This window comes from Aythya ferina (assembly GCF_964211825.1).
Source record: "Aythya ferina genome assembly, chromosome: 15".
Lineage (NCBI taxonomy): Eukaryota > Metazoa > Chordata > Aves > Anseriformes > Anatidae > Aythya > Aythya ferina.
The window spans coordinates 2,796,199-2,814,414 of record NC_140314.1 but is presented as its reverse complement, the minus strand read 5'-3'; the positions used below and the strand labels follow the sequence as shown (position 1 = coordinate 2,814,414).

Below are 18,216 nucleotides of genomic sequence, written 5' to 3'. Positions count from 1 at the left end.
TAATGGCGCCATTGTGCAGAACTACGATTCCCAGAGTGCTTTGCGGCGGGGAGAACTACAACAGGACTACAATGATAATGGCGCCGTGGGGTCAGAACTACGACTCCCGTGATGCCTCGCGGTAAGAAGGACTACAAGTATAATGGCGCCGTGGTGCCGGAACTACAACTCCCATGTCGCCCCGCGCGTCCCGGTCCGCCGCGGAGCCCCGGCGAGGCCTACCGGCGGCGGCCCGGCCGTCAGGTGAGCCCAAGATGGCGGCGGCGCCGCGGCGGCGGCCGTGAGGGGAGCGGGGCCGGGGCTGCCCGGGCGGCCTCGGCGGCGGCGGCGGCGGCTGCAGGCGGCGGCGGCCGAGGCCCGGTCGCTATGATCGGAGCCCCCGACGTGGTGGCGTTGGCCAGGCAGGAGGAGGAGGCGGCGGCGGATGGCGGCGGCGGCGGCGGGGACGGGGCGTGGAGGGAGCCGCCGCTGCCTGAGGAGTACTCGGTGCCCCTGGCGCCTTTGGGCGGGCACGGGGCCAACCCCTGGGCCCGGGCGGGAGGCCGCAAATTCCTGCGGGATTTCATCCTGGTGGCCGAGTTCTCGGAGCAGGTGGGGCCGCAGCCGCTGCTCACCGTCCCCGGCGACGCCAAGGTGCCGGGCAGCTTCGACCTCAACTACTTCTCGCTGCGCATCATGTCGGTGGACTACCAGGCCTCCTTCGTGGGCCACCCGCCCGGCTGCGCCTACCCCAAGCTGAATTTCGTCGAGGACTCCAAGGTGGTGCTGGGGGACTCGAAGGAAGGCGCCTTCGCCTACGTGCACCACCTGACGCTCTACGACCTGGAGGCCCGCGGCTTCGTGCGGCCCTTCTGCATGGCTTACATCTCGGCCGACGAGCACAAGATCATGCAGCAGTTCCAGGAGCTCTCGGCTGAGTTCTCCAAAGCCTCCGAGTGCCTGAAGACGGGCAACAGGAAGGCGTTCGCCGGCGAGCTGGAGAAGAAGCTGAGGGACCTGGAGTACACCCGGAGCGTGCTGCACAACGAGACCGAGATACAGAAGAAAGCCAACGACAAGGGGTACTACACCACGCAAGCCATCGAGAAGGCCAACGAGCTGGCCAGCGTGGAGAAATCCATCATCGAGCACCAGGACCTGCTGAAGCAGATCCGCTCCTACCCCTACAGGAAGCTGAAGGACTCCGAATTCCACCCCTACGAGCCCGAGTGCGCCCCGGACCAGGCCGGCAGCGTGGGCAGCGATCAGGAATTGGCTGCCCCCGACCTGGCTGAGGCGGGCGAGGCGATCCCCTGCTCCCACCTGCCCTCCTACACCCCCAAGCTGATCAAAGCCAAGTCGGCCAAGTGCTTCGACAAGAAGCTGAAGACGCTGGAGGAGCTCTGCGACATTTATTTCTTCACCCAGACCCTGGACCAGCTGCACCAGATCGAGAGGACGTTCAGGGGCGACGTGTGCTACCTCCTGACGAACCAGATCAGCCGGGCGCTTTTGAAGCAGCAAAGCATAACCAACTTCCTCTTCGAGGACGTGTCTTTTCTGGATGAAAAAGCCCCCGAAAAGCAGTACCGAGGCTGCCAGGAGCTCGGGCAAGATGTTGTCGACGGAAAGTGCCCGGAGGAGCCCCCCGCCCCGAAAGTGGTCATCAGCCTGGGGTCCTACAAATCCAGCGTGGAGTGCGTGCCCATCAAGATGGAGCAGGACATCGACGACCCCCCGGAACCCGCGATGACCGAATCTGTAACTTTCGAGCCCCAGGAGAACCTGGACTATCTCGATGCCGACCTTAAAGGCAGCATCAGCAGCGGTGAGAGCATCGAGGTTCTCGGCACGGAGAAATCCGCCTCGGGGCTGCCGAAATCGGAGAGCCAGGCCAGCTTGCCCATCAGCCCCAGCCCCCAGGTGGGCAGGAGCAAGGTGGGCAGCAGGAGGACCGTCAGCGAGGACAGCATCGAGGTGCTCAGCACCTGCCCTTCCGAGGCCCTCATCCCGGAGGACTTCAAAGCGAGCTACCCAAGTGCCATTAACGAGGAACCTTACGCCGACGAGGAGGGGGGAGGCCTCCGCTTCGCCCCCAGGTTCAGCCCGGCTGAGGAGCGGGAGGATGGCCCCGACCCCGCAAATCCCACGCGGGTCGATTCCGCCTGCTGCATCGGCAAGGAGAGCCCTGGTTTCCTCGAGCCCCTGCCCGGCCTGGCCCACAAGCTGTGCGACGAGGACGGGGTGGTGAGGATCCCCCCGCAGCCCTCCCGGCAGGCCGAGCAGGGCCCCGAGGGCATCCCGGGAGGGTTTTTACCCCACGAGCTCGCCCCTCGCTCCCCGACGGGCGGCGGGGAGCCGAGCAGGAGCAGCCTGGACGAGTGCTCGGACTCCACGAGCTACATCAGCAGCGCCGCCTCCACTTGCTCCGACCGCACGCCCTCTCCCGCTCGCCCCCCGTGCCCGGCGAGCGAGAGGCACAAAAAAAAAGCCGGGCAGAACGCCCTGAGGTTCATCCGGCAGTACCCCTTCGCCCACCCTGCTATCTACTCCCTGCTGAGCGGCAGGACCCTGGTGGTGCTGGGGGAGGACGAGGCGATGGTGAGGAAGCTGGTGACCGCCCTCTCCATCTTCGTGCCCAGCTGCGGGGCTCACGCCAAGCCCGTGAAGCACTGGGGCACGGCCCCGCTGCACGTGGTGGATTTCCAGAAGTGGAAGCTGATCGGGCTGCAGAGGTAAAGCCCAAGGGGGGTGTGTGTGCGTGGGGTGGGGGTGCGTTGGCTGCTTGGGGTTGCGCAGGGTAAAATTTTGGTCCCCGAAGGGTTTCAGGTAGGATTTGGGGTTTGATTTCGTGGCTGGTCTGAAAACGAAGCGCTCCTGGAGGGCCGGTGTGTGCTGCTCCCTCCCCTTCCAAAACTCTTTCAACGTTTCTGGCTAGAGAAAACCTTTCCAGCTGTGTTTTCCTGAGGAGGTGGTAACACAGCCGCGAGGTCGGTAGGTTCAGAATTGGTTAGAAACTGCAGGAATAGCTTGTGCCAGAGCCCATGTCCTGTGGCACCTGTATTTCTGTTTCCTCAGAAAAAACACCCGAGGAACGGCTGGAACAGCTCCCGACGGAGCGTTTCTGAGTCCAAACACAGAAATCTGCGTCCTGGGCTGCGTAGCCTGGTGGTTGTGGCTGCCTGAACCGCCCCGAGCTGGGAGCCTGCCCTGATTTCTGTGCTGGGGAGGCTGACAGCTCGGCCAGCAGCTGCTTCCCAGCTCTGTTGGCGAGGTCTTTCAGAGCCCCGAGTGTTTGGTGGCTGACGAAGGCTTGCGGTTAGATGCTATTTTTATGAACAGAAGCGTTTCGAGGAGCTGCCTGGAACCTGTGTCAGGCGTTTAATTACCATTCCGCGGGGAGGAGGGCAAGCCTGGGGTTTGAGGCAGGTGCTGGCAGCAAACCCTTCATCGGGGGGGGGCTTGGGAAGGAATTTGGGGGGCAAATCAATGATTGTAGGGGTGCTGCAGCTCCCCGAGCTGCCCGGGCACCTCTCACATCAGCTCGGGGTGCTCCTGGGCTGCTTCTTGGGGTGCTCCTGGGCTGCTTCTCCTGGAGAGATCCGAGCCAGAGGAGCAGAAGAGGTTTGCGTGGGCTCCCAATTTGCATTTAAATCACGATAATTGAGGCTTGGTGAGTAATTGCACACACGGTGAGCGTGCCGGGGTGGGGTTTGCACCTGGCTGAGAAATGCCCAGGGAATGGAGGGCTCCCCGTGCAAAGGGAGGGCAGGGGAAATGTTCCCCACCCCGGGGCAGCTCCCTGCCCACGCAGCCACGCGGGGGGAAAGCAGAAGTGGTGGCAGGGAGGTTCCTGTTCTCGCTGCTGCCTCCAGGAGCTGCCAGATCTGCTTCTGGTCTCCAGAGATGTCTCTTCGCTTCCTCCCCGGCCTCATTTTTGTGTCTGCGAGGGAGGAACTGTCCCAAAGGGCCACACGTGCCTGGAGCAGCGCGTGGGGGGGGTCCAGGAGGATGAGATTTCCTCGGGGTTTGGCGGACTGGGGAGGCCGTTCGGCCATCCCCACCCACGCCAGGCTTTGTGAGCTCGCGGGACACCTCGGGGGTGATTCAGACAGAGGGAAAACACGCGTGGTGCAGGCACAGACAGCCTGCTTCGTGTCCCAGAGCTTTCCTCCAGCTGTGACCTCTCTCTTGCTGTTTCAGGACGGTGTCCCCTGCGGGGGTGAACCTGCTGCACGCCCTCAGCCGCTACAGCCGCTACGTGAGCATCCTGGATGCCGACAGCAAGACCCTGCGCTGCCCCCTCTACAAGGGAGCCCTGGTGGCCCGGCTGGCCGACCACCGCACCCAGATCAAGCGAGGCAGCACCTACTACATGCACGTCCAAAGCGTCCTCACCCAGCTCTGCTCCAAAGCCTTCCTCTTCACCTTCTGCCACCACTTGCACCTCCCCATCGCCGAGAGGGAGCCGGAGGAAGCCGTGGCGAGCCGCCGGCTCAATTTCCTCAAGCACCACCTGGGCCTCGCCAACGAAGATCTGAAAATCGTGCAGTATTTAGCCGAGCTGCTGAAGCTGCAGTACATTCAGGAACCCGGCCGGGGGGGGAATCCCCTGCTCAGATTTGACTACGTCCCCAGCTTTTTGTACAAAATCTAGCGGCTCGTGGGCCACGCTCCGCCTGCGACGCTCGGGTCCTGGCCCCGACCCCGCGTGCTTGCCGTCGATGCCGTCTGCAGTCGCTGTCATCCATCAGGAAGGGGTGAAGGAGCCAGCGGGTCTGCCAGCACCTCAGCTCCCCAAAAATCAGCGTCTGGGGGACGGGATCTGGTTTCCCTGTCGCCGAAAATGTCGGGGTTCCATCACGTAGGACGCTGGGCACTCCGTTTCGAAGGGTTAGAAGGGACGCTGGTAACTCCTGAGGGGTGTCGGGGGGGCTTCCTGGGGGGATTGTGGCACGGAAAGGGATGGTTTTCACCCAGCAGGGAAGGTTTTCACCCAGCAGGGATGGTTTTCACCCAGCAGAGCCTGACGTGAGCGTGGGGTGGCAGCGCTGTGCCCGCAGCAGCAGCGGGCGGTGTCCCTCTGCATCTCCTGAGCTCCCTGGCGCTTCCCAAAATCTCTCAGCCCTGGGCCTGAGGGGCAGCAGTGAAGGCAGGGCTGCTCCTCTGCATTTTTGCCAGCTTCTCAGCTTTGTAAAAACCTGGAGAGGGGAAGGGGCTCCTGGAGCAGGCTGGCGCAGGCACCGCCGCCGTGAATGTAGCACCGTGCCTTGTTCGTGTGTCACCTCCTGCGTGCTGGGCGGCTGCTGAGAGCTCTGGGGGGGGGGAAACCAGGAATCCTCCCAGCTTTTCAGGCCGAGGGCGGCCTCGTAAGGAGAGGTGGGAGCTGAAGGGAGGCGGGAGGCTTATTTTTAGGTGCTTTTTGGGAGGGGGGAACGAGCTGAAGCCGTGCTGTGTGATGGCGAGCGTGGGGAGCAGGCTGCCCGGCTGCTGAGAGGTCTGGGAGGAAGAAACTGGGCTCCACGCTGCACCTGTACGTGTTTTTTGTTTTTTTTTTTTCCTCTTTCTGTTGGGCAGTTGCCCTTGGTGGTAAAGCAGGGTCAGCGTCGCAGCACGCTGCTTCTGCCTGTGCCAACTGATTTTATCTCCAAGCCTTCGCCGTGGCTCACCTACCTCTCGTTCCTGGGGAGTGCTGGAGGCAGAAAGCAGCCTTGCTTTCATTTCTTTTTAGCACTCTGATTATGCGTTGAGAACAGCTGTGATCTTGCGAGATGAGCCGAGGATTGTTGTTTTTTTTGTTGTTTGCCTGTTTTTAAAACCTCTGTTTGCCACCATCATGATGATGCGAGGCGGTGCTGCAGCAGGACGCCGCCGTCCTTCCGCGCCTGGGGAGGTTCGTGTGGTCTGGGGTTTGTCAGCACGAGCTTGATCCCGCTGGAAGTTGCTGTGATAACTGCTCTGAAAGTGCCCCGAAGGCAGGGAGTTGCCTGGGTTGTGCTGCCCTGCTGCCAGCATCCACGCTTCAGTCCCGTGGCTGCCTCATCCCTACCTGGAAAGGGCTCCTGGGGAGCTGAGGAGGCACAAACGAACGGGGCAGAGGGTTTAGTTTAAATCCTAGCATTATTTGTAGGGATTTACAGCGAGGCAGTCGCGACTCTTGAGCTCGTGGTGCTCTCTGGGGGGTTTCTGAGGTCAGGAGGGGTTTGTTGGGGAATTTCTGGTGTGTGGTTTGGAAGCGGCGTGGCTGTGCCTTTGCTGAAGGTGAGCGGTGTGCCAGGGCTGTGCACCCTCACAGCGTGCTCAGAACCTTCCCCTTCACGGTCCTGTGCCCTCCTGTGCCCTCCTGTCCCCTGTGAGCCGGGTCTGCTGGTGAAAAACTCCCATGTCCACAGAGAACACAGAGAAAACGTCCTGCAGTGACTGGAGGCGTCCTCGTGTCCATCTGTGTCCATCTGAACAACTTCCAAACTGGCGGCTGGACATCTCCCTGCCCCAAAGCAGCTCTGAATTCGGGAGGACACCTCGGGGGCTTCACGGGGACCGTGGCCTGTCCTGGAACGGGAGCTGTGTTACCTGCAGCCGTGAGGAGCCCGGGAGCCCTTCCAACCCTGGCTCGGGACGTGGATCAGGAACCCCTGAGCTCGCCGCCCCGTGGCAAGGAGTTGTGCTGGTGGTTCTGGAGCCCGATTCCTGTCTCCTCACTCATTTTTCCACCTCTCCGATCTGCCTGCGCGGTGAAGATCCCTCCGTCAGCACTTTAAGACGCTTCCCTCACCTTCCCCGTTACCTCCCTCGCTTCCAACCTCCGCAGGCTTCCCGCAGGTGAGGCTCTCCGTGCCCACAGCCCCCGCAGAGCACCCCGGTGTGCTCACACCTCCGTCCTCCCAGCACGAGCAGGGCCGGCTCCTCGCAGCCCCATTTCTTCCAGCCCCATGCTGTGCATGGCCACCATCCTCCGCCTGCCCCGAGCCTCCTGCATGCTGCCCGTGGCCCCTCCTCGCTGCCAGCAGGACGGATTTCCAAACCCGAGCAGAAAATTCATCACCACCGAGGCCTCCCGGGGCTGGCTGCGGGGCTGCTTTTGTGTTCCTCTCCTTCCCTGGCCTCCGCAGCCCCCTCCTTGCTCGTGCCCTGAGCCGCTTTCAGCCTCGCCGCCAGGATGGTGAGCCATAGGAGCCGGCGCTGCCAAACCCTCCGCAGGTTTCCTTTTCTCAGAGAACAGCGCTCGGATTCACCTTGGGCCGCTGGCAATCACTTCCAAGCAGCCCCTGAGCTGCCTTGCCTTGGCTAGGGAAGCGCTGCCTACACTCGAGCAATATTCCCCATTTCGGAAGGGGTGGGAGAGGCACCGGAGGAGGCAGAGCTGATGGCTCCCTCCCCACCTCCTCCCCATCCCCAGGCACATTTTTTTGGGGGTTTCGTTCAGCACTGGAGGCCCCCGCTGCTGCTTTGGGGAGCCGGGCAGGACCCCAGTGCGGGCCACGGGGCTCGCAGCAGCCTTTTGGAGAGGCGACCTTGAAACGTGATCAGCGATGGGGCAGGGCTGCACGGGCTGAAGGAGGGCTCCCGCTCCGCGCTGCGCCCCGAAAGCACAACGTCAAAATGAGGGACAGCCCCTGCCCTGCTACCTGAGGGAGCTTTGCACTTGCTGCTGGAGCTGCAGGGCTCACAAACCCGCCCGCTGCTCCCCGAGATGTTTAACTGGAAGGCAGAAACAGGGTACCCAGCCCCGCTGCTCGCCCTGCCACGGGGTGAGCCTGGATGGGGATGGGGCTGGGCTCAGAGCTGCCTCCGAGGGCCGCCAGGAGGCTGGGATGAATTTCTCCTCTTCTTTTAAAGCACTGTATCCTATTCCTGCATGTTGAGGTCCGTGTGTGCGTGCCTGTGTGTGCCGAATGCTTGCGTCAGTAGTTAGGGCGAGTGTGACCGGGAGCAGTCCCAGAAGCATGTCTCGGTGTCGTGCTGTCAGTGTTCCTGCACAAGACTTTAAGAGATGTTAACACCAAACGACCAGTCTGAGAAATGTACTTTTAAAAAAAAAAAAAAAACAAAAAAATTATTTATTTGGGTTCAGATATTTTTGAAATACAAAAAAAAAAAAAAATCGGTTGCATTTTTTTTTTTTAAAGCTTCTAATTCTTGGCGTACGCGGTGGTTAAATCCCTACATTTTCCTGTGCTTATCAAAAAAATGGGTCCACTGAAGGTTTGTGCGTGGAGCTAGCAGTGGAGGCGGCTGAGCAGCCCCAGGAGGGCTGGTCCTGGGGGATTTGGCCCCATTAAGGCACGTGGAGGCTGGCAAGGACGAAGGCAGAGCTGGCACCTCACCTCCAAAGGCAAGTCTGGGATGTTGAAGCCAGGAAGGCTTTTTTATTTTTTAAGGTGCTGGCTCCTGGGGGTAGATTCACATTTTTTTCCCCCCCCAGCCACCCTGGGCAGGGGGTTTTGGCGAAGATAACCACGCCAGGCAGGGCTGTGACCTCCTCTGCTGCTCCCACAGCGGGGCAGAGCTGGCTGAAACCCAAATCCTGCTGATGTTGGGGGTTTCCTTCTGCTCGGACCCAGCGGTAGCGCGGGGCTGTGCTCAGAGGGGTTCCTGCCTCCGAAACGGGGTGAGGAAGAACCAAACGAGGACCTGCTGCTGCACGGAGCCACTGCCAGCAGCAGGGAGGAGGCTTTGGGGTGCTGGGCTCGGGGGCTGGGGGTCTGTGTGGGTGCCGTGGTCCTGGGTTTTTGGCTCGGGGCGCTTCCCCTTACAGGACGGGCAGCCCTGGGAGCGGGAAGGTCGCTGCGAAAGCTTCCACCTCCATCTTCAGCGCCTTGAGCTCCTTCTGGTATTTCTCCTCCTCCAGTTTCTCCTTGAACTCCTTCAGCGTGGCCTTGGGGCTCATCTCGTTCTGCACCCGCAGCGTCAGCTCGATCCCTGCGGGGTGGGGGGACGCCAGGCTCAGCCCTCCCGGCCGCAGCACCCGCTGCATGCAGCAGCTCCCCAACCCTTCAGCGGCTGCAGAAGGTTTGGCTGGCCCCAGCTGTGGCCAGATGCCCTCTCCCATGTCCAGATGTGCAGCTGGGACAAGGATTTCTCACTCGTGTGCCCCCCAAGCAACTGGAGAGGGAGAAGCTGCCCAGCTTAGCCCACAGCTTGCCCTTTGTCAACGCGGTGGCTCTCCCGGAGGAGCTGTGCTCAGCCCTGCACGCCCACCAGCCCGGTCCCCAGTGTCCCTGGTGTCCCCAGCCTCACCTCTGTGGATGTACTGAGCCACCATGCGGAAATCATCCTGCTGGAAGCCGCGGGAGGTGAGAGCTGGGGTCCCGAAACGCAGCCCGCTGGGGCGCAGGGCGCTGACATCGCCTGCAGCAGAACGAGAGAGGAGTCACCACGGGCACCTCGCGGGGAGCTCTGTGAGCCCCGGGGGCCAGCTGGGAGCAGGAGGCACGGGGAAAGCCCGGCACGAGGGATGGGATTTGGTGGAATTTGTAGGGCACCTACCAGGACAAGTGTTTTTGTTGCAGGCAATGGAGCAGAGCTCCAGCACCCGCTCGGCCCGGCCGCCGTCCGTGCCTCTGCTGCGCAGGTCCAGGAGGATGAGGTGGTTGTCGGAGCCCCCTGCAAAGAAAAGAGGTTGGGGTTGGGGCGAAGGCTGCTCCTGATCAAAATTAAAGCAAGGAAAGGTGTGGGAAATTCACCGGGGGCCTGCCCCCGAGCTGGAGGGCGGCGCAGTGCCTCGCTGGGGAAGGGGCTGCTTAGCAGAAGCGTTTAGGAATGGTTTTATAGGGTCCTGAGGAATGGCTACAGCAGTGCCCAGCCCATCACCTCCATGCATATGGGGACCCTGGCGGCCTGGGACTGTGCGGAGGAGCCAGCCCCGTGCTGGTGACCCCGAGGGCCCCTTACCTGTGACGATGTCGTAGCCCAGCTCCATCAGCGCCGCCGCCAGCGCCCTGCAGTTGGCCACCACCTGCTGCTGGTACGCCTTGAACTCGGGCGTCATGGCCTGCCGCAGCGCCACGGCGATCCCTGCGGGGACGGAAAGCAGCGGGGGGAGCTTGGGGGGGGGGGAGGCTCCCAAAAATTTTCGGAGGGTTTTTGGGAGAGCTGGTGGGGACGCGCGGCGCCGCCGCCTCGGCCCCGCGGTGGGTACCTGCGATGGCGTGGTTGTGCGGCCCCCCCTGCAGCCCGGGGAAGACCGCCTGGTTGATGAGGCTCTCCAGGTTGTAGAGCGTTTCCTTGCCCGTCTTGGGGTCCACGCTGCGGGTGCCTGCGGGAGGGGAGGGCGGCGGGGCTCAGCAGGCTGCTCAGCCCCCTTCATCCACCCTCTGGCGACTCGGAGAAGGAGCTGAGGTTGTTCCTCTTCAGCTCCAGACCTCTGAAACTCCCCCAGCTCCTCGCAGGAGACCCCAACCCTCTCTGCCTTTCCTCCTTTCCCACCGGAGCGGGCAGGAGCTCAGATTTCCAGCTCCCCCCCCAGGGGCGCAGCTCGGGCACCTTTGCGGTAGAAGATCATGCCGGCCCTGCAGCCCCGCAGGGTTTTGTGCGTGGTGGTGGAGACGACGTCGCAGTGCTCGAAGGGCGAGGGCACGACGCCGGCGGCCACCAGCCCGCTGATGTGGGCCATGTCGGCCATCAGGTAGGCGCCGTTGGCGTCGGCGATCTTCCGCATGCGGGCATAGTCCAGGTTGCGCGAGTAGCAGCTGACACCTGCGGGGAAAAGGGCACATTGCGGGGACACGAGAGGGTGCTGGGGGGGCACCCGGGGTTGGGACAACACAGGTGAGGACACGAGGTCCTGGCACAATGGGTGTCGGAGGTTTTTTGGTGCTGCAGGCATCAGGGAGCGACCCCGGTTTGTTTTAAGGGCTGATCCCTTACCTGCTATGATCAGCTTGGGGTGGAAGAGGCGGGCATTCTCCTCCAGGCGGTCGTAATCGATGTAACCCGTCTTGGGGTTGACCTGGGGGAAGAAGAAGAGGAGGAGGAGGAGGATTCAGCCACCTCGCCGTGGCTGGAGACCGGCTGCCGTCGCCCTGAAGCAACAAAAAAAAATCTTGAAACCCCGAGGGCTGTGCCCTGATTCCAGCGGGGGAGCAGCTCTCCGTCCCCACCTTGTAGGGCATGGACTCGAAGAAGACGGAGGTGGCCGAGATTTTCTTCTTGTCCGTCATGAAGCCGTGCGTCAGGTGCCCCCCGTCGGGCAGGTCCAGCCCCATGATCCTGCCGTGAGGCTCCACCAAGGCCGTGTAGACGGCGAAGTTGGCGGGGGAGCCTGCGGGGAGGGAGCACAGCGGGGGCGCTGAGGGGGCTGTGGGGATGGCAGAGCCCAGCCCGGTTGATCCCGGGGGGGTGCCGTTACCTGAGTAGGGCTGGACGTTGACTCCCCACTTCTGGGGGTCGAGGCGGTAGGCCTGCAGGGCTCGCTTCTGGCACAGCCTTTCCAGCTCGTCCACAAACTCGGTCCCGCCGTAGTACCTGCCGGAAAATAGGGCAGGATTCACACCTCGGGGGATTCAACCTCGGGGGATTCAAACCCAACAGGACGGTGCTGTGTTCACACAGCTGTGACCCCGCTGAGATCGTCCAGTATGTGGCCAAGGCCAGGAGCTGAGAGGGTCAAATCCTGCCCTGGGGGAGCTTGGCTGTGGCTTCCTTCCCAGAGATAAGGTCTCGAGGGGGCCGTGGCGGTGTGGGTGGTTCCTCTCCCTTCCCTGCGGGGCTTTGGGAGGGGGGTCAGGCTCTCCCCAGCCCCGTACCTCTGTCCTGGGTAGCCCTCGGAGTATTTGTTGTTGAGGCAGGATCCCAGCGCCTCCAGGACCGCTCGGCTCGCAAAGTTCTCCGAGGCGATCAACTCCAGCCCCAGCCTCTGCCGCTGCTTCTCCTTCTTGATGATGCTGTGCACCTTGGGGAGGGGAGAGAAGCGGCTCGGGACGTGCCCTCAGAAGGGACAGGGCAACGGAGAGCAGCCTGGAAAGGGACTGGAGGAGGGAGAGGAGATCCCTTCTCGGTGCAGCAGATCCCAGCAGTTCCCATGTCCTGCCACGCACATTTTGGGGCTTCTAGCTGCCACACAGCCATCAGATCATTCAGCTGGCACTTGGGTTAGTGTCAAGGGTAACTGCTGGGTGGCTACAGCGAGAGCTGAGCCTGGCACAGATGCCTGAGCCTCAGGCAGGGGGCTGCGAGCAGCAGACGAGGAGTTCCAGCCCCGTGGCTGCAGGCTGCCCTCTCTCCTCTCGCACAGAGCATGGACGAGTCCCAGCAGCTCAGCCTTGGACCCTGTCCCCGTCCCGCGGCGGTCGCTGTCCCCAGCGGCTGCTGTGCCAGGCAGGGGCTCTCACCTCGGGGTCGTTGCTGTCGAGCGGCTCCATCACCATCTTGTTGTGGGAGGCCCAGAGCTCCGTGCTAGGGAGGCCCGAGTTGGCTGCCGACTTCTCCATCTCCTGCCGCGTCCAACGTCACCTGCAAGCGGAGAGGGGACCGGGTGGCTTCTGCACCGTGCCCGTGGGGGCTGCTCCTGCCCTGCATCTTCCCCAGAAACGCAGAGGGAGCGACCGCAGCGAGGACCTGCTGGGGGAGGAAGGCGCTGGCAGCTCCTGGTGTTTCCCTGCTGGTTTCAGATCACTTTGTTAGCTGTAGATTTGGCCATTTCTGCACACCCACCCACCACTGCCACCCTGCGCACTGCCCCCCCCCAGCTTTATGGGGCTTCCCCCGTCCTACCCAGGGGTTTTAACGGAGCCAAAGAGCCCTGGAGCAGCCGTGATAGCCCCGCTCCCCCCCCCCCGGGCTGCACACAGATCGCCTTGCCCGTGCCCCCGGCCGGTTGGATGGAGCCGTGAGCTGGTTGTTAAGCTCCCCGCTTGGCTCGCCTGTGCCCAACCCGTGCCAAGCCGCTGCCGGAGCAGCCGGGTGGCGGCGAGGAACGGGCAGGGGCTGGCTTCGGGCAGGCCTCCGGGGCTGCGCAAGGCTCCGGGGGGGCGGCAGCCGCCCCTTCCCATCCCGGTACCCCCGGTTTTGATCCCGGTGCCGGTCCCACACGGCCCCTACCGGCCCGCTCCTGATCCCGGTCCCTGCTCCGGATCCTGCTCCCAGCCCCGATCGCGATCGCGCTCCCGGTTCCGCGCGGGAAGCCGCGCGCCTACCCTAGGCAGCTCGGCCACGCCCCCCCCCTCGGCGCCTCCACCAATCAGCGCCTCGCTCCGCCTTTTTCTCAATGGAGCGGACCGACGGCTCCGGAAGCTCCTCCGCCAATCGGCGGCGAGCCCCGCTCCCCCCGCCGCTTCCTATTGGTCGGCGCCGAGGCGTGGCGGGAGGCGCTGCCAGCACGTGGCGCGCTGGGCACGGGTCACCTTGGGCGGCCACATGGGGGCACGGCCCCGGTACCCCCAGGGCACCCCCCGGGCACCCCCGGGCACCCAACCCCCCCCAAGCACCCAGAGCCCCCCCAGGGCACCCCGAGCCCCCCGGCACCCCCTGTCCACACCGGCTGCAGTGCTCCCAGCCCCCCTGCCCACTCCCCCCGGGTATGGGGTGGTGGCCAGAGCGGGGTCATGAGCTCAGGGGGTCCCGCTGGGCATGGGGCAGGGTCGTTAGGGTTAGGGTTACCTGACCCTAACGGGTGTGGGGAGTACGGCGCGCCCCGACCCCTCTGTGGGGCTCTGCGGGGTGAGGGGGGCCGCTGGGGGGGCACACGGTGGGTGTGGGGTGGTGTCTTCGTGCTTCGGGTCCAAGTTGGGTTGGCCAACCTTGCCTGAGAGGCTGTGCCCCGGGCAGAGCTTCAGGGGTTAAACCGAGGCAGCGTAAAATGGGGAAGGAGGGTAGGGAGGGAGAGATCCTACTAAACGCCTCGTGGGCACGAGACGTGGAAAAACGGAGCGAGGCACCCTGAGTCACGGCGGAGAGGAGCGGTGGCTCCAAGGGGAGTCAGGAGGGGGGAGAGCAGAGCCAGAGGGAGAGCGGCGAGGAGCACGGCGCTGCGAGGAGCACGGCGCTGCGAGGAGCACGGAGCTGCAGTAGGTTCTTCTGGGGAAGCGCAGGCTCGTGGAGGCAGGTTTGTGGGTAAAGGACTGCCCGTTGCACCAGGACACACCTCGGGTATCGCCCTGCCTAGGAGAGGACGCAGCCTCAGAAGGTATTTGTCGGAGGAGCAGGATTTTAGCTTCATCAGTCTAGAAGCTTTTTAGTGTCTTAATTGGCAATGCCAGCCCCCTGCCCCTCAGTGCCCAGGCTGCAGTGGGCCTTCAGGCATGGAAGGAGCTGCAAGCAACACAAAAATCTTTTTTATTATTTATTTTCTGGCTTAAAATGTGTTGCAGTGTTGGTGGGCAGGTGGGCAGTGCGGGTGCCGAGCTTTGCAGGGATGCAGGGGCTTCTCAGGAGATGTGTAATTGGTTTTGTCTTGATGGATCCCCGGGTTTCTGCTTGCAGCAGTGGGAGTTGTCCCCGTGGTGGCTGAGTTTCTGCTCTCCCCTTCCTGTCGGTACCGTCCCTTCTGGGACATGTCAGAGCAGCCCAAGGCATGCAGAGTACCCTCCTCCCTCTGTTTCGGTTCGCTGGGATCCTGCTCAATCCTGCTTGAATTCCTTGTGCCTCACAAGAGTTTTTCTGCTGTTCTGAAGCTTTGCAGATGCTACAGAAAGGGATGGTTGTTATGAAGTTATATTAAACGGATATTCCAGCTTTCTATATACGTTTTGGGTACAGTTGCTAGCAAAGGCTCGCTCTGCTGAGCTGTGGGAGCTGCAGCTAACAGCAGTGTGTGCTGCTGCGATTTCAGGACTGGCCTGCGGCGATGGAGAGCGTCTCTTCTTCCCCATCTCCCTTCCCGGGCACTTCCCCCACCGTGCCTCCTGCGAACGCCACTGCCCACGATCACTACTCCGGCCTCCAGAAGAGCATGCACGTGCTCTCCATGGTGGTGTACAGCGTCGCCTGTCTGCTGGGGGTGACGGGCAACGGCCTCGTCATCTGGATTGCGGGCTTCAAGATGAAGAAGACGGTGAACTCGGTGTGGTTCCTCAACCTGGCCATCGCCGACTTCATCTTCACCTTCTTCCTGCCCCTCAGCATCGCCTACACGGCGCTGGGCTTCCACTGGCCCTTTGGGAAGCTCCTGTGCAAGCTGAACAGCACCATCGCCTTCCTCAACATGTTTGCCAGCGTCTTCCTCCTGACGGTCATCAGCATGGACCGCTGCGTGTCGGTGGCCTTTCCCGTCTGGTCCCACAACCGCAGGAGCCCGGAGCTGGCGGCCAGGATTGCTCTGGGGACGTGGGTCCTGGCCCTGCTCCTCAGCTCCCCGTACCTCGTCTTCCGTGACACCGTGGTCAGCTCCAGGAACGTCACCAGCTGCTACAATAATTTCGCCCTCTCGGACGACTACACGTCCGAGGCAACGCGGAGGCTGTGGAGGATGCGGCATAAAGCCATGATCATAACCCGCTTCCTCTGCGGCTTCCTCGTCCCCTTCACGGTGATCCTCCTCTGCTACAGCATCGTGGCCGTCAAGCTGAAGAGCAGGCAGTTAGCCAGCTCCGCCAAGCCCTACAGAATTATCATTGCTGTCACGGCCTCGTTTTTCCTCTGTTACTTCCCCTATCACGTCTTCTCCTTGCTAGAGATATCCCAAAACTCTTCCAGCCACGAGATGAAGATGGCCCTTTACATAGGGATCCCCTTGGTTTCCAGCCTTGCCTTCTTCAACAGCTGCATCAACCCCATCCTGTACGTCTTCGTGGGGCCGGATTTCAAGGAGAAGTTTCGCCAGTCCATCCTGTCGACCTTCGAAGGGGCTTTCAGCGAGGACTCGGTCCTGGCCAGCCTGACCAGCAGGAGGAAGTCCAGATCTGCTTCGGAAGCAGAGGTCCCGAGGGTCTGAGCGTGCTCTGCATCACTACCGTGGCCGGAGGGGCAGTTCCCTTCCCTTCTCTGCAGTTTCCCCTCCTTTCAGAGCTGTAATCGCAGGACTGAGGGCTGCGAAGGGCCGTGCACACTCACAAACTGATCTGATTTTTTTGGGTCCTACCATGACTTAACCAGAAAACTCTCTGGAGCTGCAGCAGGGCTCTTGAAAAGTTGGGGTAGCAGCATTTTCCTCCCCATGCCCCTTTCCTTGGCTGCCTGTTTCCATGTACCCATTTTTTGGCTGTGCGTAAAGCCCCTCGGGCTGTGCCTTGCTGCGGTGCCCGGTGTCCCTGGGGGCTGTGTTGGGTGGGCGACCACTGGGCGGGTGGTGCTGCCGATTTGTCTCAGCAGGATTTTTGCAGGCGACCCTTTATAAAGCTCACTGGGGTGGTGACTGCTGACGGGGCTCCCTTTCTGTTCCTCTCTCCTGGCAGCTCTTTGCCAAGATGCAAAAATTCTGGGGTTCCACCAGGGGGCAAAATCGGGTGCGGCTGTGTCGGCGTTGAGGCTGTCCAGAGAAGAGGATGGAAAGGGGGAAGAGCTATTCCATAAATCCCTTATAATCAAATCTGTAAAGAAAGCAAGCATCCTTTCCCATATATCGTACCAGTCTGGTGCACGGGCTGCTAAAGCTTAAGTAAAAAATGATTAAATTAAAAAAAAAAAAGCTGCTTGGACAGGCAGTGGGATCCACCCAGAAGCACTCTCACAGATGCATCTTTTAAAGAAACGGGGTTAAATGAAATAGCAACGTGTATTTTTGTAGGATCTGGCCCAGCTAGTAAAATATTCATCTTTTCTCTCTCCAGATGTGTGGCAGGATGAATCATGAGATTGCGCTCCGGTTACTTGGGTTTGATGAGCAGCCTAACTCTTTCTGAGCAGTGCTTGGCTGTGTTTGTGTTTGACATTCTTCTGGTCCTTATGTAGCTGAAATCTGACTTTTTGTACCGTTGGTGAGCGAATATTAAACCTCATTAAACTTATTTAAAACCTTCCCGGCCTGCTGTGTTGCCCGCGTGATAAAACTCAGCAATCTGGCTGAGCCGAGCAGCCAGAGGAAAAGATGAAACGCTCCCAGCCTGGGCGTATGAATTCCCAGGCACCTCGCTCTTCTGCGTGGATGGCTGTGCTGAGCGAGAGCTGTCACTTGCACACGCTGGGGATTAATTACGGGTCTGCTGGGCCGTGCAATATTAAATGAAGGTCGTGATCCCACCAGCAGGCGTGTGCTTAACCTGAAATTCATGCATCATCCCGCGGAGATCGGGGAATTTGCCCTTTGCCACAAATTGCTGCCTGTCACACAGATAAAAGTGCAATGTTTGCTCGGCGCTGTGCAACGCCGGGGCTGTTTGCTTGCTCCTGGTGGTGAACTCCAGCACTGATTGCAGCGTCAAGGTTGCGCAGCTCCAAGTTTGCTCTTTCGGCTTTTCTTCATCTGTTGGCAGAGCCCACGTAATTCCTTGTGGCAAACGTCTCTGAGGCTGCGACAAAGGCCTTGGCCTCCTGCCGTGTCTCCCATCACCCCAGCACCCCCAAAGGTCAGGGATTGAAGCATTGGCCCAGTTTGTGAGAGGAAAGAAGCAATTTTCTGGGTTGTTTGGGCATGCAAGGCGGATACGGGCTTCCCATGGGACATGATTGAAATGAGGCAGAGTGTCAGGGTGGGCTAAAGAATTGCCACAGGAGGTAACTGCCCTACAGAGCACCACCTTCTCCAGGGCATCCCAGCCCTATTTCGTCAGCAAACTTCAGAGCCACAACTCCCAGACGTTGCCTCCACCCTCAGAGGCACGTTATCATGGCTAAGCAGAACAGTGTGACTTTACAAAGCTGAACATCTCCCTGCAGGATGGGGAAGGACACGCAGAGCTTTCAGACCACTGTTTCTGAGCACGCTGTCAAAATACTGTTGGGAAAATAAATGGGGAAGGGAATGTTTTCTTGGTGGTAACCCTCAGCTCACAGCTGTGTTGCAGGATGCACTCGAGATAGGAACGGTTCTGTCACCCGGGGTCTGATCCTGAGCCTCTGTGCGGGGAGAAGCCAAGCACGGGGTTGGGATGCCCAGGACTGGCTCCAAGAGAAATCTGCCCCGTATCGAATTCCCTCGTGTTCAGTCTCATTATCACATTGATAGTCATGGTAGTCCCTCATTCCTAACTAGAAGGCAGGCTGCCCATTCTCTCTGCTATTCATGTTTGGCTTGTGTGTGTCTAGAAAAGCTTGAATGAAAAGAAATAAAAAAAGAAGGAGAGAGAAATTTCCAAAGGCATGTAAAAAATCCCAAGAGGTTGAATATTTGGGCAGCTGTGCTGCCCTCTGACGCAGCTTTGC

General features: G+C 61.1%; 2 protein-coding genes and 1 pseudogene across 3 annotated transcripts; 2 read left to right on the top strand and 1 right to left on the bottom strand.

Annotated features, from left to right (window-relative positions):
- Positions 1-275: 275 nt before the first annotated feature.
- SMCR8 (SMCR8-C9orf72 complex subunit) lies at positions 276-4,779 on the top strand. The gene is made up of 2 exons (XM_084537256.1): positions 276-2,714; positions 4,183-4,779. The coding sequence occupies exons 1-2, from the start codon at positions 367-369 to the stop codon at positions 4,634-4,636; spliced, it is 2,802 nt and encodes a 933-aa protein (XP_084393382.1). The 5' UTR covers positions 276-366; the 3' UTR covers positions 4,637-4,779.
- Positions 4,780-8,321: 3,542 nt separating this feature from the next.
- On the bottom strand, positions 8,322-13,131 carry SHMT1 (serine hydroxymethyltransferase 1). The gene is made up of 12 exons (XM_084537257.1): positions 13,021-13,131; positions 12,312-12,432; positions 11,727-11,872; positions 11,330-11,445; positions 11,082-11,242; positions 10,849-10,930; positions 10,465-10,677; positions 10,121-10,237; positions 9,874-9,996; positions 9,469-9,585; positions 9,220-9,330; positions 8,322-8,901 (listed from the first exon to the last, which is right to left on the bottom strand). Exons 2-12 carry the CDS (start codon positions 12,408-12,410, stop codon positions 8,732-8,734), a joined length of 1,455 nt encoding a protein of 484 aa, XP_084393383.1. The 5' UTR covers positions 12,411-12,432; positions 13,021-13,131; the 3' UTR covers positions 8,322-8,731.
- A 329-nt stretch (positions 13,132-13,460) lies between these two features.
- LOC311444949 (chemerin-like receptor 1 pseudogene) lies at positions 13,461-16,543 on the top strand (annotated as a pseudogene). The gene is made up of 2 exons (XR_014698952.1): positions 13,461-14,104; positions 14,750-16,543. The product of XR_014698952.1 is annotated as a chemerin-like receptor 1 pseudogene (transcript).
- The last annotated feature ends 1,673 nt before the right edge of the window (positions 16,544-18,216 follow it).